Source organism: Oenanthe melanoleuca, chromosome 1, assembly GCF_029582105.1.
Source record: "Oenanthe melanoleuca isolate GR-GAL-2019-014 chromosome 1, OMel1.0, whole genome shotgun sequence".
Taxonomy (NCBI): Eukaryota; Metazoa; Chordata; class Aves; order Passeriformes; family Muscicapidae; genus Oenanthe; species Oenanthe melanoleuca.
This window is the reverse complement of record NC_079333.1, coordinates 39,762,330-39,786,134: the sequence shown is the minus strand read 5'-3', so window position 1 is coordinate 39,786,134 and position 23,805 is coordinate 39,762,330. Positions and strand designations below refer to the sequence as shown.

General features: G+C 38.8%; 2 protein-coding genes across 2 annotated transcripts in view; one reads left to right on the top strand and one right to left on the bottom strand.

The window, feature by feature from the left end:
- DYNC2H1 (dynein cytoplasmic 2 heavy chain 1) overlaps window positions 1-9,728 on the bottom strand; it is a 139,743-nt gene extending 130,015 nt beyond the window's left edge. Inside the window, exons 1-12 of the mRNA XM_056488331.1 lie at window positions 9,161-9,728; window positions 6,634-6,804; window positions 5,976-6,111; window positions 5,452-5,570; window positions 5,068-5,212; window positions 4,039-4,271; window positions 3,668-3,802; window positions 3,471-3,584; window positions 3,178-3,289; window positions 2,901-3,025; window positions 1,612-1,787; window positions 60-255 (exon numbers count right to left, since the gene is read on the bottom strand). Coding sequence (XP_056344306.1) covers window positions 60-255; window positions 1,612-1,787; window positions 2,901-3,025; window positions 3,178-3,289; window positions 3,471-3,584; window positions 3,668-3,802; window positions 4,039-4,271; window positions 5,068-5,212; window positions 5,452-5,570; window positions 5,976-6,111; window positions 6,634-6,804; window positions 9,161-9,361 — 1,863 coding nt within the window. The 5' untranslated portion in view covers window positions 9,362-9,728. The remainder of the gene's footprint in view (window positions 1-59; window positions 256-1,611; window positions 1,788-2,900; window positions 3,026-3,177; window positions 3,290-3,470; window positions 3,585-3,667; window positions 3,803-4,038; window positions 4,272-5,067; window positions 5,213-5,451; window positions 5,571-5,975; window positions 6,112-6,633; window positions 6,805-9,160) is intronic.
- Window positions 9,729-10,279: 551 nt separating this feature from the next.
- Window positions 10,280-23,603, top strand: DCUN1D5 (defective in cullin neddylation 1 domain containing 5). The gene is made up of 8 exons (XM_056488345.1): window positions 10,280-10,652; window positions 13,231-13,313; window positions 15,848-15,918; window positions 16,286-16,377; window positions 21,282-21,390; window positions 21,485-21,589; window positions 22,445-22,547; window positions 23,273-23,603. The coding sequence occupies exons 1-8, from the start codon at window positions 10,573-10,575 to the stop codon at window positions 23,326-23,328; spliced, it is 699 nt and encodes a 232-aa protein (XP_056344320.1). The 5' UTR covers window positions 10,280-10,572; the 3' UTR covers window positions 23,329-23,603.
- The last annotated feature ends 202 nt before the right edge of the window (window positions 23,604-23,805 follow it).

Here is a 23,805-nt window from a genome sequence, read left to right as displayed (position 1 = left end):
TGCAGGAAAGTTCAAGCTGGGAAGACAGAACAGTAAGTTACTATGGCATAATCTTATACCTGCTTGAGGATGACTGCCTGCTTGCAGAACTTCTGTGCAGTGTTTGCAACATGCTGTATTTTAGCTGGTATAGCAAACCCAAGTGCTGACAGCTGACGGACTTCTCTCAGCAGAGTCACCAAACGATCCGAGTAAAGTATGTTTAATGCTCCAGAAACGGGATCCAGCTCCATCACAGGGCTGTTAGCTTGGATACTGAACCAAAATCAACCGCATTACTGAACATCATTTGATATTTATCCTTTCTTAGGTGCATTTTACCATAATATAACGACCTATTCTAAACAGCTTGATGCCATTCTGTTTTGTTTTTCTATGCTTATTAACATTTTAATATACTCAGAAATTATTCCAGTAACCCTTCCTTTAATTCAAAGCAAATGAAGATAAGACAGAATTAAGAATGCCTATCATTTTTGCTTACAGTATTTTTCAGGTTTGTGTGGATAGCTAATACTTAATTCACAGCAAGACAGTATTCTGAATTTCACTGTACCCATCCTAGTCTTTCAAGCAGCCACCTTTACCCGTCCCAGTCTACAGCACTGCAAATGGGAAAGAAAATAATAAGGGAAACAATCTAAGAACCAAAACTGGCACCAATGGAGCATTTTGGTATATTCAGCCAGATGCTAGTGAGAACATCAGCCTATCTTCAGATTTTACTCCATTTTTTTTTCTACTTTAGCAATGCTTCTACCACCATCCTTTCATAAATACTTCAGCTTTACTCTTTTTTTGATTTTTTTATCTCTTTTCTAGTTCCCATATCCATTGCATTCCCCTTTGTAGGGAGATATTTCTTTTCTTGTTCTTTTAATTAAGCATTTCACATCTTTTAAAATCTCACAATAACAAGATTTTATGGTACTAATAAATTAGATGGCTGTTATAAATTTCAGTATTTTCATTAAAATAAAAGTTTTCACTTAAGTATCAACTCCTGTATCCTCTGTAACTGTGGACAAATTCTTTTCAGAGGAATTTTGCAACACTCAAAGTTGAAAACAGAAGCTATGTGGTCAATCAACTAAAACAAAAATTGTTTAAATACATTTTAGTATCCCAGACAAGAACTTTATTATTTTGGGAAAAAAAATTCATGAAGTTTAAATTGATATGCTTACCCTTTTTTCATCTGCCTAATGTAGACTGCAGAATTTCTTGTGAATAACAATTAATTTGTTACTCTACATGCGTCATCACAGCTATACTCTCATCTAGTTTCTAGACATTATCACTATAAGGAATACAATGGGTAACAAATAAAAACAACAAGCAAACTAAACATCTCTTTCATTCCAGGTGCTAACAGAAACTTCAAGACAAGTTATTAATCTGCAGGATTAGGTATTATTTATAATTAATAATATTGCCCTGTATACTTCACCTTATCAAGGATGATGAAAGTATAATAAATTGTTCTATTTTGTCTCTCCATTCATTCTCAGTCCTGTAATTTTTTTTAATCTCCATTGTCAAGTTCTAATTAATTACACCATACTACAGATTTCATTATTTAATAAACATTATTTAAACAAGAGTATTTACCAAAGTCCTGACTTGGGATTTGATAATTCTGACTGGATATTCCTGGACCAATCATCAAATTGTTCTTGCTCATATACTTTTAACTGTTCCAGAAAACAATTTGCACTTTGATGAAAAGTTTGAAATCCAGGTAGGTCAGACAGAAGAGCCTCTGCCAGCTTGATAGAATCATCCACCTTTAATATAATAAAAAAGAAAAGAAGCTTAACTTCCCAGTATTCAAACAGAAAAGAAAAATCACCACAGTAAAAATCAGTATTACAAAACATCCAAGTTGGATTCAAAAGATAATTAGGAAAAAAAAGTGAATTCTGAACTGTGTCCCAGATGTTTGAATTCTCTTTACAGTAAATTGAGTTTACTGGAATAAGCTGTCCACTGACACGCTGACAATGGCATCCACCCTATTAAGATACCCCAGGATATCTCACTTGGTCTTTAATTAACTTTCTGAAAAGGTATAGAACTCCCACGAGTCTTCTGCTGTATCTATAAGGACTATGACAATACTCAAAGATATTGGAAATGGAATTTCACATCTACATGTGGACAAATTAAAACCCTAGTCGATACAATCAGAGGAGATTTGAGAGCAATTTTAAAAATTTAGCACTGCCTAAAGCAGACATAAAACTGACATACATCAGCTGAAAAAGGCTAATAGTTATACTGGGATAAGTAACTTATATTCTCATTCAAAACCATAATTATTGTAGAGGGCACTTACGTTCACATCACAAAAAACATTTTGGTTTTCATTGGTCAATGTTGTCCAAAAAATATTCAAAGTTTCCTACTAAAGTGTAAATACAAACTTACAAAAACAAGATCAATTAAAACAGAATGGTTGTACATTTACTTTACTATTGTCAATTACCAGGCAGGCACAAGCTCAAAATGTAACTACTCTTTGATTTCAAGAAGAAACTAGGAAGGTTAGTAATAACAAGTGAGAATTAGGATTTCAGAATCTGGATATCTGTGAATCCTAAATACAATTTTAAAATGCAAGCTGGAGGGTAAAATTTAACAAAAACACCTAGTGTATGAATTTTGACCTTTTAAAAAAATAATTTAATAAAAGAGGCACTTCAGTTTACTACAAAAAGACTACATTCTGGGTCTGCTAATAAAATTCAACTTAGCAAGCAGCTCTACTGATAAGGAACCTCTATTATAAAACTCTTGGGAAGCCCACAATTTTTCTGTGTGGAATTCCCCCCAGAAATGTCAAATACCATGTTTTACATTCTATGATAAATTGTGTGTAAACAGCAACAGAATGTTACCTTCAGTTCCAGCTGCTGGACCCAAACAATATTATTGACAACTTCAGAAAGGTTCTTGCCTGACAGTGGTCCAGAAACATCACCAGGAACACCATGGCATCGAGCTTCAAAGTCTGTCTCATAGTCTAACACATGCAAAAGATTCATTAGACCAGAAATCTAACAGAACAACCTTAGATCATTATTGAAGTTACAAAAATATATTAGGAAAATGGACATAATTCTAGAAGTAAATAAAAATCCTATCATTCACAAAAAAACTAATGCAATTAAATACCTTTGACATAATCTTGAATTGCTGCCAGCAATGTTTCCCTTTCAAAAAGCAATTCTTTGCTTATATTTGGGTGCTTTATCAGTTCCTTATGCTTCTGAAATATTTGAAGAAGCTGGAATATGAAGATTATAAAAAGTTATCAGTTTCTCATGAAAAAAATTAAACATACACTGACACCACCCAGTAGTGCTGTCTTTGGCTCTAAGTACTTACTCCTATCCCCTAAAGTGACTACTTAGGAATTAAATAACTTGATTTTCAGGAAAGCTTTCAGACTACAGAATTACCCATACCTGCTGTGGACTGTCCAGAATTTCTGAAATAAATTTCTTCAATTTGCTTGCTATTTTCTGTTCCGCTGGTGCAATGATTCTTTCATACTGAGAGACTGCTGCTTTCCATAATGGCTAGAGATAATGAGTTCATGTGTTAGTTTAGGACTATATACATTGCAGAAAGAATGTGAATAAATTAAAAATAAGCATTCTACCTCTGTGTAAGGATTATAGTGTACAGGATTCAGGCCAGCAAAGGGTTCAAACACATTGGAAAAATGTAAAGAATTTTGTTCTCCAGCTGGCAAAAAGAACATAATTTTCTCATGCAGTGTTCTCACGGTTAGCACCTATGAGGGAAAAAAAGTATTTGATATAACAAATGTATTTTTACATAAAATTTATTTTACAAGTACACATCTCTCTCCTTTTTACAGGAAAGTTTTGAAAGGCTCAAACAAACTTCATGGGATACTACCTGACTCTGAAAAGATTATGAAAGTTTTTTAATTCCCTTTTTTAACTTGAAATAACACTGCTTAATCCTGAATCTAATTGAACTAATATGTATAATTCAAATCCCTACCTCATCAAGACGTTGGCCAAGTTTGGCTATCAGTTCAGGGGAATATTTCTCATTTTTCCATGGATGGAGAGCATAACGTTGCCATAGTTGTCCAGTTAGGTATTCACAAGCTGACACCCACTGTTCACAAACCAAGATGCCAGCCTGTATGTTTTCTTTAACACTGTGAAAAGTATCCTCCCACAAATTCAAAGCTGCTAATTTTCTCTGAACAAATCTACCTAGTGAGCCACCTAGAAGACAAGCAAGTATTAAAAAACCAAGATGTCATGTTTGTTTAAAGTAATTCCTTTAAAGCTACACCACATTCTAATCACATTTTAAAAGAACAGTGTAGTACCTCGATTTCAAACCACACAAATGCAGCAATAACTGATTATTTTGTTTCAGATTCAACAAATCTCTTGAATATCTCCAAGTTAAACAGAAGTTGGTCCAACATGTAAAGTTGATGGATTTGGATTCTGGATTGCACACACAAGCACCTGTCTTTATCAGCAGCAATGGCTGTATCTCACTGTCCCCCACAACTCTTCCTCTCTCTAACACACACACACACACACAAACACACACATCTGTCAGGAGCACACAAACTCACTGTCCTATGCCTGTCCCCAAACATGGGGCTGCTGACAAGAGAATGAGAGAAGAACCTCTCTGCACATCCTGCTCTCACCTGCACACAGACTGAACTGACCTTCAATGGGAGTTCATGTAAATAAATTTTTCTCCTCTGAGAGAAAGACAGGGAGTCAAACAGAAGCATAACATGAGCTGTTATGCTGAAAGGTATCCAACTCCTTTTAACTACCCATCACCTTCCCAAGCATGTGTGAAGGCATCTACCAGAACTGGCAGAATTGCCACATACTAGAAGGCAAATAACATTCATGCATCATAATTACAAGAAGCAAGCACCTTCATGCTATGGGCTGTTACTGGTGCCTTTACAAGGATGAAGGTCTCTGCTCAAGGAATCATTTCACTTTTCTTGACTGTTCATTTAATAAAGATTGCATAAAGGTTTACCTATCACATCCAAGAGATTATGCATGCGAGACTGTGGATAAGGATCATGTTCTGTTTGTCTCCACACACTATCAACAGTATCCTTGGTAGCCTCCACCAAATCCACAACTTCAAATAATGAGAGAGTATCCAAGTTGTAATAATCCTAGGAAAAAGAAGATCCTTAATATGGTTCCTTTACAAATAGTATTTTTGAAACATTTATGCACCACTGTCTCTACAAACTCCATGAGTATCAGTTAAAGTAAAATTTTGCCCAAGAAAAAAGTAGTCATATATTCATATATGTAGAAAGAGTGTACATATACTGACACATATTTCATAGGAAGAGAGCTTTTCACTAAGTCTAGAAATATATCACTGATCACACAAAATGAAACATACTTTTGCAATGTCTTCAAACAGATCTCTAAAATATGAAGCTCTCTCTTTACTACACCCTTTATTTCCATGATGAGCACATTCTCTCCAGAACTGAAATTCATCTGTTGGTGTAAGTATAGCTGCAAATAAAATTGAAAATATTTATATATTAAATATATCAAATATATATTATATATTTATAATTATATTAATAGCTATATTTATAATCATATTTATAATAGCATTAATATTTTTATATTATATATCAAATTAATTATTATAAAATATGTTCAGTCAGAACATACTTTCTAAAGCAAATTTTTACATATGGTTATGTAAATATCCTTTAACTTCTGATCCTGACTAGATGCACAATAAAAGTCAACTCTGGTCTTCTGGCAAGACTATAAGTAATTCCAGCCTGCTAATAACTAGTTATATTTCACACTGTGCAATCACTGGGAAACCTAAACACCCAACTTGTAAATAAACTATTTACTCTGAATTCAAAATTAACTATAAAAGACATAAATTGCAAAACAAACCTCGCACATCATCTTCACTGAATTTTGTTCCTGTATAACTGGGAACTGATCTTCTGAGAGCAGTACTCAAACCAGCTTCAAGCTCACTTAAAAGTTTCTGGAGTTTGGGATCAAATGCTTTACTCCACTTCTCATCCTGTAATGAAAATTTCAAAAATCATGACTCACATGACAGAGCAATTACTGTTTTCTTCCCAATAATCCTTAAAAACATATAAAATTCAGGTTAAGTACTAACCACATGGTGGGACAATGTAGCATTTTTTTCCCTGAAGGCAAGGAAAAGCACCTCATTCTTTTCATTTAACAATTCAGAATAATACTATAAAAAACATTTTTATCACAAAATCAAAAGTCAGTTGTTGGGTTTATAAAGACACCCTGGAAGAGAGCGAGGTGGTTTTCCACATTAACCACCAATGGCCAGTGTATTTGCAGTCAGGCATATGTATGTCCAGAATTTTCCTCTCATCCTTACTGAAAGGAATTTAAGTACTCTCTTTAACTTAGAAATTATAACTATCACCCATTCCTTAATCTCCTCAAATATTTTGGTTTAATAATATAAAATATTTAGCTCAGAATTAGGTAACAATACTATTGAATTCCAATATCTCAATATAAATCTACAAAACATTTAAACTAGTATATTGCTCACCTTCAGTAGTACTGGTGCAAAAACTTGTCGTACAGCTTGATAGAGGGTGTTGATTGGTGAATCCAGCATAGATGACACAAGAATATTACTGTGAAGATTATCTTCAGTAATTACGTCAGGTCTCAGCTTAAAGAATACCAACACATTATTCTCTGAATCAGTAGCTTCAATCTGTAAAAATCAAGAAAACAGGATTTGTTTAAAAAGCTGTTACTGACTGCTAAACTACAGACACCATTTACACAAACAAATTGCATCAAGAAAAAGATATAAAATACCACAATACTCCCTCTGGGCTCTGATAAAATTCTGGTAGTACCTGATTTGCACAGAAAATTAAAATTTCTATGATACCCATTTCTGAGTCTATGGGAAGCTGACTTCCAACATCAAATACATAAAGTCTTCTACAGCATATAATAAAATATCATTTCTTATTATATTTTGAAAACTCTACTTACCACTTTCTCTGGACAAAACAGAAACTCTCTCTTGTGCCCAGAAAAACTAAGCATGAAGCCTATTTTTTAATTGTATTTTTATGCCACAAACTTTGGGAATATTTTTCTATATATTCTAAATATTCTGTATGTTTTCCCTGAGTTTGTAAACACATTATTCATGGATTTGTCAGGAACAGGCATGCTCCTTCATAAGTAAAATCATAAATTGCAATGTGACTAATGTTCCATCCACAGCCCAACTTAATGGGTAAAGTTCCAAAAATTGTCATAAAGTATGGAAATTATTTCTGGCTGAGGAGAATTCATAGAACAGAAAAATTTATGAAACATTTGATAAATTAATAGCAAAAAGATGCACCAAGTGAAACCCCAGATTCTGTGCAATTGTAAGTACCTGTGTACTATTTTTCTGTTCAAGGAAACAAAGAGTAGTAAGAACAGTTTTAAGCTTTATTGGACAGTATCAGTTGTGCTTTCTTATTAAGTTTTTAGCCCAACATCTACAGACGTAGCTTTGCTGAGACAACAGGTACAGAGTATATCTGATCTTCCACAATTGCTGAAAGCTGCTTCACATCTTAGACAGTGGCTCAGCAGCATTCCCAAAATCTGGTACCCATGTTCATTCTAGCCTGAATATAGAAGCACTAGACTTCACAGAGGATTAACCAAGGACTTATGCAAGTCCACACTTCACATGTTGAGGACTCCTTACATGCATCTTCTCTGTGTAAAGCCACTGACACAACAGACACTGAGTTCCTGGTCCCACTGCAGAACAACAGCTCCCATGTCAAGACCCAAGCCTTGCCTGCACACTCTGTGTGGCTGGCACCACACCATGCCCTCCCTCCATGGTGACACTGAGTGCACACCACATCCCATGGCAGCAATCCAAAGAGTCACTCGCTGAACACAAGATATAAGGCAGGACATCCCATACAATGAACCTCAGATTTGCTCACAGCTGGACACAACAGTCTGAAAAATGCATGCTTGGACAAACATCCACCTTGGATTAGTCAAATATTAGCTATGTGCCACACATTGGGTCCCATTCCCTGCATGGACATTGCCCATGTAATCCTTCCTGTCACCTGCCTGCAGCCATGCCCAGGAAGAAATCCCACATCAACGCCATGCCCCAGGCCACAGTATGTTCACAAGAGACAATATACAGCACACTGAAACTGCACCAACAGGGGCACAATCTGCTAACAAATGTATCGTCAGCTGACCATATGGTCTTCATGGACTCTGCTCTTCTCTCAGCAAGGATAGAGTTAATTTTCTTCTTAATAGCTGGCACAGTGCTGTATTTTGGGTTTAGTATGAGAATGATGTTAATATCACACTGATACATCGGTTCTTGCTGAGCAGCAATTACCCAAAGTCAAGGACTTTTGAGTGCTTCGTGCTCTGCCAGTGAGGAGGGCACAAGAGGCTGGTTGGGAGCATGGCCAGGACAGCTGGCCAGAGGGATATTCCGTACCAGAGCATCCTGCTCAGTGTATGAACTGAGGGGAGTTGGTCGGGAGGCACCCATCGCTGCTGGGGGACAGGCTGGGCATCAGTCAGTGGGTGGTGAACAACTGCATTGTGCATCACTGGATCTCTTGGGTTTTGTTCCCCTCTCTCGCCCCTTTTTATTACAGTTGTTAGCATTATTATTAGTGTATTAGTAATTACAGATTATATTTTATTTAGTTTTGGTTATTAAACTGTTCTTATCTCAACCCACGGCGATTTCTTTCCGATTCTTCTCTCCACGGCGAGAAGCGGGGGGGACAGTGAGTGGCACTGATCTGCTGGGGTTAAACCACGGCAGCCGCCAGCAGCTTGCAGCAGACGCAGAGCCCTGCACAGATATTCGCAGGAGGGAGATGTCTCCCGGATCTGGCCCGTCTTTACGGCACGGCAAGCCCGGGCTGACCCGGCTCCGCATCCCCGCTCGGCACGGCACGGCACGGCACGGCACGGCTCGGCACGGCACGGCTCGGCACGGCACGGCACGGCGGGCGCGGCGCACACGCGGGACCCGCAGGCGCCGGGCTCTACGGTACCTTGTTGGAGGCGCGGAGCTGCGCGCCCGAGTGCTGCACCACCAGCAGGAACTCATTGCCGTCGTCGAGGAAGCGGCTGAGCTCCGGGCGGGAATGCAGCCCCGCGGCCAGGGCAGCGGCACCGCCCGCCGGGTCCAGCCCGAAGTAGTTGGCAGCCGTGGCCGAAATAAAGCGCTTCCTCCTGTCTCCCTCCCCGGCCATGGTGGCGGCACGCACCCCGCCGGGCAGGATCAAGGCGGGGCTGGATCCAGAACGCCACGGCAGCACATGCAGGCGCTGGCGGGGGAATACCCAAAGGGCTGCCGGAGGACAGGACGGCGGCTCCGCTCCGGGGCACACGGGGAGAGCCCCGGAGCCGTCCGGCGTCGCCGGGACCCGTCACTATGGTGACCGGAGATGGCGGCCCCGGCGCGCAGGCGGCTTAGCTGCGGCGGCGCCGGGCAGGAGGCGGCGGCCGAGGCGCTCGGAAATCGGCAGAACGGGGCGGGACGGGGCTGGCCCGGCGGGCGGGGCGGAGATGCTGCCGCGCTGTTCGTCGCACGGCAGCAGCCGGCCCCACACTCTGCCCGGCTTGCCCCGGCTTCACCGAGGCATCTGTCCTGCCATCAGCTGCCTCACGGTGTCACGGCGCCGCAGCACTTGGGGTGCTTCCCTCGCCCCCGCCCCACTCTGCTAGGGAGCCCGTGGTACAGCAAGGCGGAGGAGTGGGTCCGGGCCCGAGTGCTCTGACCGCCCACCGGGAGCACAAGCTTGTGGCTGCCCGTGGTTTCGCGCAGCGATCCGCGCCCCGCTCGGCGCTCCCGGCCCCTTCTCCAGAGGGTCTCTAAAGGGACAGAGTGCCTCCCGTTCCGCCCGGCAGCTGCCCTAGAACTCGGCCTGTGCCAGCCCCAACGAGACACTCAGCTCCCGCCGGCGGTGGGCTGTGCCCGCGCGGGCCGGGAAGGAGCGGAATCCTTGGCGCTTCCCCGTTTATTTCGCCGCGGACGCCGAGCGGTAACGGCAGCGCGGCCGCTGCCCCACACGCGGCTCCCGCTCCGGCCGGGAAACACGCGGGCGGCCCCGCCCTCCTGGGGGCGGGTCCCGGCGCGGCCCCGCCCCGGCGGCGCTGCCACTTCCTGCCCGGCGCCGTCTGTGTCCGGGTCGTTCTCGCCGTTCCCTCCGCAGCCGATACCGCCTGCGCTCGCTCCCGCCCCCGGCGCGGCACCCGCTTCTGCGAACGGGGCGGCGGCGTCTGCCCGCGGCGAGCGGGGTGCGGCAGCGCCCGTGAGGCTGGGGAGGACCAGCAGGACCGGGGTCTCCTCTCGTTTCCTCACCGCCGGTCTCCCGAGGCGGCGGCGGCCAGGGGAAGCGAGCCCGGGGGGGCCTCGGCTGCGGGCCCCGGCAGCGGGGCGGCCCCGCCCCGAGGCAGGACGATGCCGGTGAAGAAGAAGAGGAAGTCCTCGGGGGCGGCAGCGGCGGACGACACCGGCCTCAAGAAATGTAAACTCGGCAGGTACCGTCTCGCGGGGCGGCGGCCGGTGCCGGCGGTCACGTCCCGGGCCGCCCCTCCGCGGGCCCTGGGCTGCGGCGGCCGTGGGGCTTGGCGGGGCGGCGGGCGCGGGGAGGCCCGGCAGGGCCGCGGCCGTGCCTGCGGGCACGTCCGGGGCAGGTGCGGGGCTGGCGCGGCGGCGTGCGGCGCGGTCACGCCTCGGGCAGAAACGCCACGGAACGGCTCCCGTTGCCTCTGGCTCTGCCTCGAGGGCCGGCTCTGGCGTTTGTCCCCATATTCCATCTCCCTGGGGTAGGCGGCTCTCCTCACTTAAAGGTTGCCAGTACCCAAGAGTGTCTGTGCTAAATCGTCGTTTCCTCTTTTCTTTTTTTTTTCCCCTTTTTGTTTTTTCCCTTCTTTTCTTTCTTTTTTTGCTCTTTTTGCTTCCTTTTTTTTTTTTTTTCTTTTTTTTTTCCTTTTTTTTTTTTTTTTTTTTGCAGTGAATTGGAAGGATTGGTCAGCACACTGGAAACTAAGAACAGGAAAGGTTTTTCTAATAAATGCAGGAGTCTGAAGCATCTTATCCATTAACTACTGCCATGATAGCCGAAAGATGCTGTTAGAATGATAAGCCATTAGTGCGGTGCGGCAGGAGCTTCCCCGAAGTAACTAACTGCCTGCTTCATCTGTTAGGCCTTGTTAAGCATGCCAGTAAAGCAGTAGTTAGGACTAACGTCCTGAGGACATGAGGATACAAAGGGCTTGCGAAATCAACACTGCAGGAATGGCTATTGCAAAAAATTGTGGCGTATGGCTTTCTCATAGGCTGGCCAAGCTTGAGCTTAGAAGTGCCCAGGCTCTTATTTTGTCATGACTGTTCAGTTGACTATTCCAGAGCTCACTTTCTGTGGTCATTGATGACCTTTTAGCTTCAGTCAGTTTATTCATTGCCTATAAATAACTGTTCTTGTGCCAGCATTATCCTCTATGCTCAGAACCCTCATGGTTCTGCCTCAAAGTAGATTTAGAGGGAACACTTCTGTTTTCTCATACTTTATTTTCTATACTTAAAAAAGCTAAGTTATTCTGGTTTGTAATACCAGGTTTCAGTTTCCTTGCTCATCTTAGCTCTTGTTTCATGTGTTCAGTTTCAGTTTGTCTTTCTGGAATACTGTTAACCGAAATTTTATGATCTTAATTTCTTTTACATAAAGTGTTTTCATAGCTAAAATAAAAAAGAAAACCAGATTCTACAGGGAGGTAGTTCTTAGGCAAAAACTATGATGTAAGTGGGAGTTCATGCTAGGTGACCAGAAAATGTTAGATACGCAAGCATTTTTGGCATTATGTTTTTACACAACAATTTATTGGTAATATTCTTTAGTAAAATCAGTGATTACAAATAGATCTATGTTAATCTGGATAAAGCTAATAAGCAATAGCATACCATATGACTCTGCCTCATTCTGATGACTTGCATTCCTAATGCCAGTTGGATGGATGGATGTTTGTAGGACACCTTTAATTCCAGCTTTCAGCACAGAAGGCTGCTTCTTAGAGTGTTTCTTTCTTTTCCAGTGAAGCTAAAAAAGATACATGGGGAGTTAAGGTTGTTCACTCCTCTCAGAATTGAGCTATTCTTCTCCTGCTTGACATTTTAATTTTAAAATTGTTATGTGGGAGCTGCATAATTTAAAATCCTCTCATACGGTTAGCTTTCACCTCATTGTTAGAAATAACCTTAGCTTGTTCTAAAAGTCTGTAATTTGTTTGAAATGAGGATGCTTTGAAAAGGTTCTGCAACTCCTTACTGACTGAAGATGCCTTTATGTAATCAGTGTTTTTACTGGAGGAAATTCTATGTATTATTTTGATGAATGATGAATTAGAGAATTCACTTCCTAGGCAAACTGGGTTGTGTGTTACATAATGAAAACAATATGGGGAGAAGCTGAGTGTGCTGAGCAGCTTCAGTCTTGCCACAGATTGCACATTACTGTTCTGGTATATCTACCAAGTATCTATAGAATTTGCAGATTTTTAATTACATACATAATGTAAACAAATAGACCAAGTTGGTTTTTTTCCCCAAATTTGGATGGTTAACTATAAATATCCCGACTTTTAAATATGTCAAACTCTGCAGCTTCTGTTGACCTTAATGAGATCTGTGCATATTCAGCACTCTTGAAGATCATGCTGCTTATTAGAGACCTAACATTAAATGCCTATATGTATAAATATAAGTAGATAATAAGGCATTTGAATTAATGAGGAGTGATATTTTGACCATCTGTGTGGCCAATTTTTTGTTTAATATCTACAAAATAACAGTACTTCTGCATTTCACAAAAGGTAATAGTTGCAATAATTCAGGCTATGAGATGGTTGTAATCTAAAGGTAGTTTTATATTCCAGCAAGAGTTGAGGATGACAGACAGTTGCCTTTTGTGAAATTCAGCATAACTGTAGATGTATATTGACCTTGTGAACCAATTTAAGTAGATTAATAATAAATGTGGTGTAATTTAATTTTTCCTGTTTTTCACATTGCTCTTTAAAATAACACTGTTCATCCCTGTGTTTCTATTTGCTACTGCAGATCACAAGCATCTGGTAAAGTAATAAGTGGAGAGGAACATTTTTCAAGCAAAAAGTGCCTGGCTTGGTTTTATGAATATGCAGGTAATATGCAATGTTTTAAGCTATATTGTTTTGTTTTGTTTTAAATTAAGCAATATGTCAAATACTACTTTCATTTTACTCTTTTAATGCTGATGTAGACATAAAGCTATGTCTGTACTTGTGTCCTTATAGCACACACTTGACTTAATATAGCTTTTATTATCATCTTCTTGGTGTTTGTTCTTTTTGTCTCTTTTTTTCTTTCCTCTATGCTTTATAACTTTAAAATGAAGTAACAGATGTTGAACAGTACAATGTTGAACCAGGATATATTGAGTGATTCTGCTTCTTGCTTTGAAATTGTCAAGTAGAAGTCAAGACACTGAGAGATAATTCAGATTGATGCTTATGTATCTAACTGTATCTTCTTTGTGATGATGTTGGAAGGCTAATGACGTAGGTCATTATTTAAGCCTTGGATTTCACTTTCACAAAACAAAATAATAGAGGTTTATACTGTTTTTCCATCTCAGAATTTGTGCTAACATTTTTGATATTCTAAATAACAAATGTCTCATTCCAAAAGTATTTGAAGTAGCTTCTTTCAAATAACTCACAATTGCCATCAAATAGCTGCTTTCAGTGACTGTGCAGCATATTTTGCAGAATTTATTACATTATTGCTGCTATTTATTTACCAGTTATATGGTTTCCAAACTCAGGATTTCTAAATTGTTATAAATTTCTTGTCTAATCACAGCTTAAAGTCCATCATAAATACTTGGTGATTAAAACTTGTTAATTGCCAGGTCTTAGTATGGAGAGAGCTGCTGCTTTATCTGCCAGCAATTGATTTCAGTATATTTATCAGGACTGATATTTTCCTTGCAGTCTTCTCACACCAATGAACTGCTCTTGTTTATAGTAATCTGTTTCTACTTTAGGTTTGAGGCATACTCTTCTGGAGTAGAGCCATATCTATAATTCAAAATTAATTTTCTTGTGATAAATGTGTTTGCACATTCTTCAGAATTAATGTTTAAGTTTTGTCTTTGAGTCAAGAATTGAATGTAGGAGGTTCTACTTTTAATTAACCAGTAATCAAAAAAGGCCACATTTCCAGCAGTAGATAGAATTCCAGTTAAATTATATACAATAGGAGATAAAATGTTTCCATTGGAAGGTAAAACTGCACATACACATAGGCACATATTTATATTTAGGCACATGTATGTGTGTGTGTGAGTCATACGTATGATTTCAGAAACACTGATTCAAGCTTTTACTTGTCATTACCAGTGAGCCCTTGTATGTGTTTCTCTTCATAACTTGCTTTTTTATTTTTAGCATTTTCTATCTAACACTGTTTGACCTGGCTTACCTAGGCAAAATGTCCTCTGCAATATTTCTCAAGAGGTAGGGGTTCATGATCTGAAGTGTCAGTTGCATTTTATTTTCTGTAAAAAGTAGCCATTCTCAATAGTTTTTATTGACAATGTTCTTACCTCACAGTGAGCAGTTATTCAAAGCACATTATCCAAACACTTAAAGAGGCTTCTGCTTACACTGGCAACAGGTAAAGTGGAGACAGGTATCATCAAGGACTCTGCCTATTATAAGTAGCAAAATTTGCCAAGAAGTTGTGAAGTGGCATGTTGTTTTGGAAGCTGAAACCTTTGCCTTTTACATGAGTTCATACTAACGAAATGTTAATGTAATGATCCAAGGCACATCAAAATACTGTGTTGACAGGCCTTTTAATAAAATTTGGCTACTCATTAGGAGTAATTTTTGGAACAGGCTTAGTCAAAATAACAGAAACCAGAGAGATTAGAAGAACAAAGCACTCTAGAGTGTGTCCATATGCATTCTTTAAGTACAGTATTTTGCTGCATTTTAGAAACTTGTGTTAAAATGGAGAAATGACAGCATAACACTAACTGTTGTGGTCCTAATCAAGCTATTCTCATTGCAGCTCTTGACCTTTTTCTGGTTTGTATATGGCTAACATGCTCAGCATTTTTTCGATTTATTTTTACCCTTTTGTTTATATTACTCAGCATTTTAAAACTAATCTTACATTATTTGCAGATTCACCCTCCTCTGTTAGTGTAAACCCATAATGTTAGCGCCACTGAAAGAATAATATCTGTAATAGTAGCTCAGACAGAACTCAGGTTTTTTTTTAGTGTTAATAAAATAATTTTTTGAAGAACATTATTCATAAAGCAACTTCAGCAGAGAGTAGTGGTACCCAAATTGTCTTAAAACAATTGACTGCCACAGTCAATTATTGGAGTTGAGCTGCATCAATAGGAAACTCAATGGAGTTTTTTGAAAACTCGAATACAAAACTAAAAAGGCTCATCTGGCAAAGTGAGGCAGTGCACAGCACAAACATTCTGGTGTAGCACATAACATACGTGTCTACACAATTGCACTTGATAGAGTAGTTTGAGCTTAAAAGCTACTTGATGGCATAATTCAATGTTTTTAGAAATACTTTGGGTGCAGTATAGCCTAATTATTGTGTATAGCCCTTCTGGCAGTGAATGTTACTTAGATTTCACTCGGATGTGGTTTTTGCTTTGTAGGACCTGATGAAGTTGTAGGCCCTGAAGGAATGGAGAAGTTCTGTGAAGACATCGGTGTTGAACCTGAAAATGTAAGTTTCTTTCATAGGGCTAACAACACCTAAGAGGATATTAGGTAAAGTTAAGTTCTGTGTAAAACTCTTAACTCCACTAAGCAAAGAGTTTTTTGTCTTCCTCCTTGTAGGAGCTGCTCTAAGATGTTTCAGCTGAATACATCAGTTATACTTGGCTGGTTTTATTATAGTAATACTTAATTATCAAAAATTGGAAATAAGGAAAAATTTGTATATAGCTGAATTTTTTCATGGTAACAGATACGAAGATCAAGCATGTACTGAAATTGCTAGAGTGTTTGAATGCATTATTCTTGGACATTAGTAAATCAGCCTTTTCTTAAGTACTGACTCCTTTTCCTCCTCTTATTTTTGTTTCTCCCAGATTATTATGTTAGTTTTAGCCTGGAAACTAGAGGCTGAAAGCATGGGATTTTTTACCAAGGAAGAATGGTTAAAAGGAATGACCTCATTACAGTAAGAGTGTTTTTACATATCTAATAGAATGTTCTAATTTTATGCTTGTACCTATAACTTAACTATTCTTGCTCTGTTTCATGTGTTTTGGAAATAAGACACAAAAAAAGCTGGCTTTTAGGTCTTATTTTGGTCCACAACTGCAAAATTAATCTGATGAGTTCACTCAAAGGATTAAGTTATTGTCTAAACCTAGTTAAGACAGGTTTTGGTGACTTTCTTTTCTTACAAAAATATGTTAAAATATCATTCCATTTAACAGACATAAATAAGTAGATATGGAGTTGCACATAAGCATTTCTGATATTCAAGAAGATTTTTCTGATTCTGAGCTTTATAGATGAGGACTGCATGGATAATTATTTTTGCTGTATTATTTGTTAGATGCATGTCAGAGGCCATGCTTAATGCTTAGGTTAAATAACAACTTTTCAATTTATAAATTAGCTTCTTGCTCTTTCTGTTTGCAATTGGATTTTTGGTGAGTTAATGCCCTTCCTAAAGAGATTCTTTCTTACATTAAAGTAATCAGCGTTTTGTGAGGCTTAGTTCAGGTGTTACTTTTTGTTTGTTCTTTGTGTAACTACTAGTGGTACCCTAGCGTTTTAAGGGTGTCTTGTTATGACACTGCATTCAGTATTACAAATAGGGAGCTACTATGCATCTAGAGCATGCTGGGGAAAGAGGTGTTGATTTTACCCTTGCCCTATCAGTTGTGGATTGGTTTGGGAAATTTTATCAGGCAGATAACCTCTAGTTACTCAAAACTATGGAGTAACTGGCTCTGGACTGGCTCTCAACTCTTAATTGATTTGGGATCAGGCTTCTGATAGATGCCATGTTTTGTAACTATCACGAGAAATTAAATTAGGGACTGGAATGATTAAACTGCCTGAAATTCAGGATGACAGAGATTGAATTCTGGGTGCATGATTTTTCAGATGCAGTGAATGGGTATTGGTCACTTCTCTGAAGTACTTAGTTTTTATTCCCAAATAGAAGCTTTTAGGAGTTAGCCAACCTCACAGAATGCAAGCACAAAGATACATAAAATCTGGCATCTGTTCAGAGCTGATGTTTTAGACTCTGTTTCTAACATTTGCTATGACTAGAAATCTTCTGCTTCTTTTCAGAACAGAGATGGTAATGCTATAGTCTAAATGTGTTTAAGACTGAAAATAGTGTGCTGCTGTGCGTTTTCATAGAAACAGACTTCTGCTGAGAGGACTTGCCTAAGCCTAAATTTTACATACAGTTAATGTGTATGTTTTGCTTCCCTGTTGTTCTCTAATAAGCTGGCTAAGCAGCTGGGTGAAGCAGTGATGCTCACATAACACAGCTCAGGATCCATTGGCCAAAAAATATGTTTGAGTTTTGGCTGGGAGTGAGCAAGTGGCTCCATGGCACTTAGTGGCTGGCTGGGATTAAACCATGGTGAAAGAAAATACAAACCTGTAGATTTGAGCTGTTGTTGCTTACTTGGAAGGGAGGATCATATTAAGGGATTCCATCTGGAATGGGGTTATCTATTTTCTCTTGAAAGATTTGACAGAAGTTTGAAGGAAAAGGATTTTACACTTAAGAGTAAAATATTACTGCATGCTCACAGAGCTTATTTTTTTTCCTTTTAATTTTTGCATAAAAAATGAGATTGAAATGCATTAAAACTCCAGAGTGTGTTCTAGTAAGACTTCTGTTGTAGAATCCTTCTTTCAGAAATACCTGAAATATCACACAAGATAATTGCATTAACAGGGTTAGGTGGAATTCAGCTCAGTAGTAAGATACCTGAATGTTTGGTTTGTATGCAGAGAGCTGAGATTTCTTAAACTCTTAATGCAATCTTTGGAGATCCAGGCAGTGTAATGAAGCCTAGGGAGGTATCCAGTTTGCCCTGAGACCTAATGACCGGTCACCTGAATTGCTCTTAGAGGTTGCTTGGCTAGTCCTCTATGAATGGCAACACCTGAAGCTTAGGACATCTATCTCTAACATATTGTTAGATGGCAGCATTTGAGGCCTTTGGTGGCAGCATTGGGTGCCTGAATCTTGAAGTGACATTCTCTCTGTGTGTTGTTTCATAATACACCGGTGAAGTCTGTTTAGAGATGAGAAAAATAAATGTGTGGTGAGGTAGATACTGTCAAAATGAAGGTGAATTGAGCCCTAAATAGCATCCATGAGACCTGAGCAACTTAGACTGGTAGGTTTCCAGTACATTGTGTAGGCAGGGTGAATTCTGCCACATATATGTGTGTGTGTGTGCGTGCATATACATATATGTATGTATGTATATATGCAAGCTCTCTTCATAGCAGAGAGAATCAAGTACCTCTGCTAGGCAGTTTATTTCAGCTACTTTAAATACCTCCTTAGAAAGAAATATATATAATAACATTAAATGCTTTTGGTTTAATGTTTGTATACATCTTACCAATTTTTCTTTTTAATAAAAGGCGTATGTGAACAGCTATGAAATATAAAACATTGGAATATCTGAGTAGGAGTTAATGAATCATCACTTTGTCCATGTTAGCTATGCCTCAGATGATCTCTCTACCTCAACAGAATTTAAAATACATCTACTTCATGATGCTAATTTGAGTATTGTTAAAAATGTGAAGTAGGGATGAGAAGTGAATTTAGTAAGCTAAAGTCTAATTTTGATCTTGAGGTAACACTATTTAATACTGTCTTTCAGTAAAGACTGTTTGAGAAATCTCATCTTTTTCTAGTGTCTGTACAGGAGTTTAGTGTTAATTCCCTTGTGCTTATTAGAAGGTTGTTCTGATTATTAGGAAGATTATTTTAAGTGTGGGTGACCTCAGTCATCTGTTTTATGGTGCAGCCACACAAGCAACTGTATCTCCATAAAAGAGGAGTTTGACAACTCCTTACCTCTTTCTGGGAGGAAAGTCAGTGGCTAGGTACAGAAATGCCCTAAACAGTTTTAACAGAGACATGTCTGTGTGTCAGGATCCAGAGGGTAGTGCTGGTCTGAGCATGATATTTTTGATTATAAATGCACTGATAATAAATTGCTTAGGAGTCTTGACACTTAATTGCTCAATTTCATACCAGCTTTTGAAAAATAATCAGCTGTGTATTAAAATGCACATAGCCAATAGTATAGTAGAGGATAGCTGGCATTTTACTTTGCGCTTAGATTTATGATTATTTGAACAATTTTAGCAAAGTACTTTGTGAGAAATTTAAACATACTGAAATTTGTTTACCCATGATATGGTAAATAATCTCAGTCAAATTATATTTAGCAAAATGTGGGGTAAACCCACTATAAATAGCTTATATATATCACTAGTACAGTAAAAACTTGAGCATTTAGGTAGATTAAATAGATTTGTCCTCAAGTGTGTAGAATATTGTTGGAAGTATGAAACTTTGAACATAGAAGAGATATGAATAAAAAATACAATGCCTTTCTAGCATCACATAGTGGTGTTTTAAGGGTTAAATAGTAGAATACAGACCATTTAGGTGACTGAAGACCAAAAAAAGTAATTTTATCATTAGTTAAATTTACCAGAGCTCATTTAATGAGAGTTCTTTTCAATTTGTTATATGGTTTATCACAGAATATACTAGTTGCCATCTGAGTATGTAGCCTAATTAGCTAATATTTTTATTTATTTAGCACCAGTATTGGCTAGGACTCAGTGCTGCTTTTAGGTAGATGCTGCTAGAAACAAGAAATAATAAAAGGTTGCATCAGTTGGAATTGCTACATTTCTCTTGTCACAATCTGAGAGAGAGACTGACAGAGAGCTGTGCACACACAGGCTGGCAGATCAGAGGAACAGGAAGTATCAGCTGTGGGCAAAGTACAGCATCAAAGCACAGCATCTCAGCAACCTGCAGTACCCCCGAAGGGCCCTTGCTGGGGGCCTGTGTGACAAGTCCTTGTGGAGCTGTTAGAGGTGCAGATGTATTCTCTGAGAGGCAGGCTGCCAAAAGGGGGACATGTGACCAAAGAAGTATTTATGTGCAGCTGCATTTCTGAAAGTATGCTTCTTCATGAAGGATACAAGTCAAGGTAGATTTTTTTAATTTATTCTTTAGTCATGGCAGCTTTTCTGTAAGAATAAAACGTCATGTTATAAGTGTTCTATTGAGTGAATGTTTTCTGGAGGATTAGCAAGGTTAAATTGCGTTCTCCTTTGCCATTGTTGGTGAATCTGACCCATTTTCTATTTGGAAGCAAAATAACTTGCTGAGTAAAGTACAAGGAGATCTTTCTGCCAAAGGGTTATTTTTGCCAAAGCTTTATCCTGTTGTCTAGGGAGCCTGTGTATTCTCATACAGCCTTTGATTTTTCAGTTGAATAGCTACTGACTAATTCAGATGATTAAGGTTTTATCAGAGCTTGCATTTATCAGTCATAAAACATGAGCAGACTAGTATGCTTTGCAGAGTGCCTGCTCAATCCTGCCATTTGTAAACACACACTTCAAAACTACATGTTTAGGTTTTGCGTTTTCCCATTATTTATAGCTGGATTTTACCCTTTAATGCACACTGAATGAAGTTTTCTTCGAACTTTCATAGTGATTGGAAGATCTGGTACTGCTGAGAATGAATTTAGATTATAGAATTTGGAATTACGAGGCTATTATTTGAGATGTGATTATTTGTATTATATTGCTGATATATTTAAAACAAAAAACTTCCTTACAGAAGTCAGCATTCATCATTTCAGTAAGCTGCAAATGTTGAGCATGTTCAATATTCTTTAAGTCAGTTTCACAGTATAAATCTTGTATATCTAATGATTCCCTTTTGGTGATTCTGATTTTTTTTATGTTTGCTGGCATTTTTTTCATTGCCTAGATATTGTGTTTTGAACTCCTAATGCTTTGGTTTTGGTTTGTTTTTTTGTTTTTAAGGTGTGACTGTACAGAAAAATTACAGAGTAAATTCGACTTCTTACGGTCACAGTTGAATGACATTTCATCCTTTAAGAATATCTACAGATACGCCTTTGATTTTGCAAGGGTAAGGCTGCTGAAATGTTAGGAAAGTTCTCACTTTTATTTATTCAACAAGCTTGTACTTGATTGGTTTCTGTGCTTTCTTTTTTCAACCTTAGGAAAAAGACCAGCGAAGTCTTGATATTGATACTGCAAAGTCCATGTTAGCTCTTCTGCTCGGAAGAACTTGGCCACTGTTTTCAGTATTTTATCAATACCTGGAGGTACAAGTTTCCTTGACTTTGTGAATGTAGACATAGTAGTTGGACTGTTCTGTGACACTATTGTTTATTTTTCATACGAATGTATCCTTATTTCTCCCTTTCCCTTCCCAATGTGCTTATGAAACAGTTACGTTCTTGTATACATCACAGATCCTTACCTTCCTCTCTGTGCCCCAGCCCCTTTTCTTATCAAAGACAACTAAAATTCCGTCTTGGTAATACTCTAAATATGAATTCAAAAGTAAGTAGTAGAGCCCCACTAGTCTCTTGAGCTGCATCTGCACAGCATTTCCAATACAGTGTGTAGGTACCTTGATCTCTGGCTCTATCTCTGACTCTTTGGAAGATTTTGCTCAGCTGCACACGAGCGATTAAAGTGAACGGGTGTCTTTTGTGGAGCACATTAGGCTTGAAACTATTCCCTTGCTTCAAAACAGTACTAACACTGTAAAGTCGTTGTTCTTATGATCATAATATATTGTACCCTGGAGAAAAGATTTTTTTTTTTTTTTTTTTTTTTTTTAAATAATTATTTCTGGAAATATATCTGAGCTAGATATGCCTTGCTTCAGAGCAAGGCAAAAATATACCAGTTTTTGAAGCTTGGAGTGGTGACTTACTGATGTCCAGGTTTGGGGAAATTTGATTCTGCTCTGATCTTCCAAAAAATCATTTTATATAACTATGAAATAACTATGAAATATATTCATATGTAGTATTTTTTAAAATGGAAAATCAAGTAATAGCCATTGTTACCCATTACATTGTTTGTTAGGAGCTCATTGAAGATAAAATGAGATGCAGGAGTACCAAATGCCACTTGACATTTTAATATTTTGAAATTATTTTTCTTAGCAATCGAAGTATAGAGTTATGAACAAGGATCAGTGGTACAATGTACTAGAGTTCAGCAGAACTGTCCATGCAGATCTTAGCAACTATGATGAAGATGGTGCATGTAAGTATTCTTAGTGTTTTGCTTATTCAAATATTAGCAGAGAATTGTAAAATTGCACAAAACAAACTTCTGTAAAAGAAACAATATTGTAAGGTATATTTTTTTTTTCCCAACAATGTGTAGAAAAACAGCCCTGATAACCATCCATCTTCAAACTGCAGATATAATTGCTCTTAATTGTATGTAATGGGTACAGTATGTCAGTAGTATGATGGTTTACTTGAGCCAGCTTGTATTCAGTGAGGTTCTGGTGAAGGTGCTTGCTGAATGCAACTGTAGACTTGTAGAATTATAAACAGCAAACTCTCATTTTGTACTAGTATATAATAAACTAGCTTAACAATTTTGGGGCTGAAATCTCCATCTGGCTGGTAGTCATGCCGTGACTGAATTGCCTAAGTCCCATTTTGGTCCATGTTCTAATTTTTCACAATTTTGAAAACTTTAGGAAGAAGGAATTAGTTGTGCTGAATTGCAAGATTTATAAGATTATTTTTATGCTTTCCATTCAGTTTACTCTGTCAGATATCAGAAGCACTTTTTCCATGATTCCATATAGCGTTCTTTGTGCAGTTTTTATCCTTGGATTGGAATGTTTGTACTAATCTGAGTATTTTACCATAGGATTGACATGGATGTTTCCTAGACCAGTAGTTTGAGCCTCATACTTCAAAAGGTGTTTGAAAGACAATGTTAATTATAACTCCAAGTTTTTGCATTTTCAGGGCCCGTACTTCTGGATGAATTTGTTGAATGGCAGAAAGTCCGTCAAGCGTCATAGCAAGAATTCAAAAGAAAATGCAAAAGTTTTTTTTGGTGCCCGCCTGTACACAAAGTAATGAGAAAAACAAAGGATTGCATTTTCATTCATAAGAAAGACTTTACAGTAATTTTTTTTTCCTTTTTTAAGGAGACTTTCTTGTTACATGTGATATGGGCATTGAACCACACCTCTTCTGAGACTGAAAGTTGGAGTTCTTGTTTTGAGTCTTATGTTTATAGCATTTATTTCAGAACAATAAAGATTCAGATTTGTGACAAAGGCCTAAAAGTGAAGGATATCCCTTGAATGTGAGTGTGGTGTCTATTTTTAAAACCAAATCTATAAGATATCTTTCTCAGAAGTGCCCTTTGCTATGAATTTTTGAAGACCTTAAAAATGCTTAATTGGCGCTGTTGCTTGCTGTTGGTGTGATTGTCTTGTGTGGCAAATGTTAGAAAGAATGACTGACTGATTTTTGGAAGCCCTGGGTGTGGG

Bases quoted from the DNA above. Each gene is read 5' to 3' on its own strand.
- DCUN1D5 (XM_056488345.1), top strand. From the start codon at position 10,573: ATGCCGGTGAAGAAGAAGAGGAAGTCCTCGGGGGCGGCAGCGGCGGAC. The intron at 13,314-15,847 runs GTAATATGCAAT...TTTGCTTTGTAG, and splicing joins TTGGTTTTATGAATATGCAG to GACCTGATGAAGTTGTAGGC. The intron at 21,391-21,484 runs GTAAGGCTGCTG...TTTCAACCTTAG, and splicing joins ACGCCTTTGATTTTGCAAGG to GAAAAAGACCAGCGAAGTCT.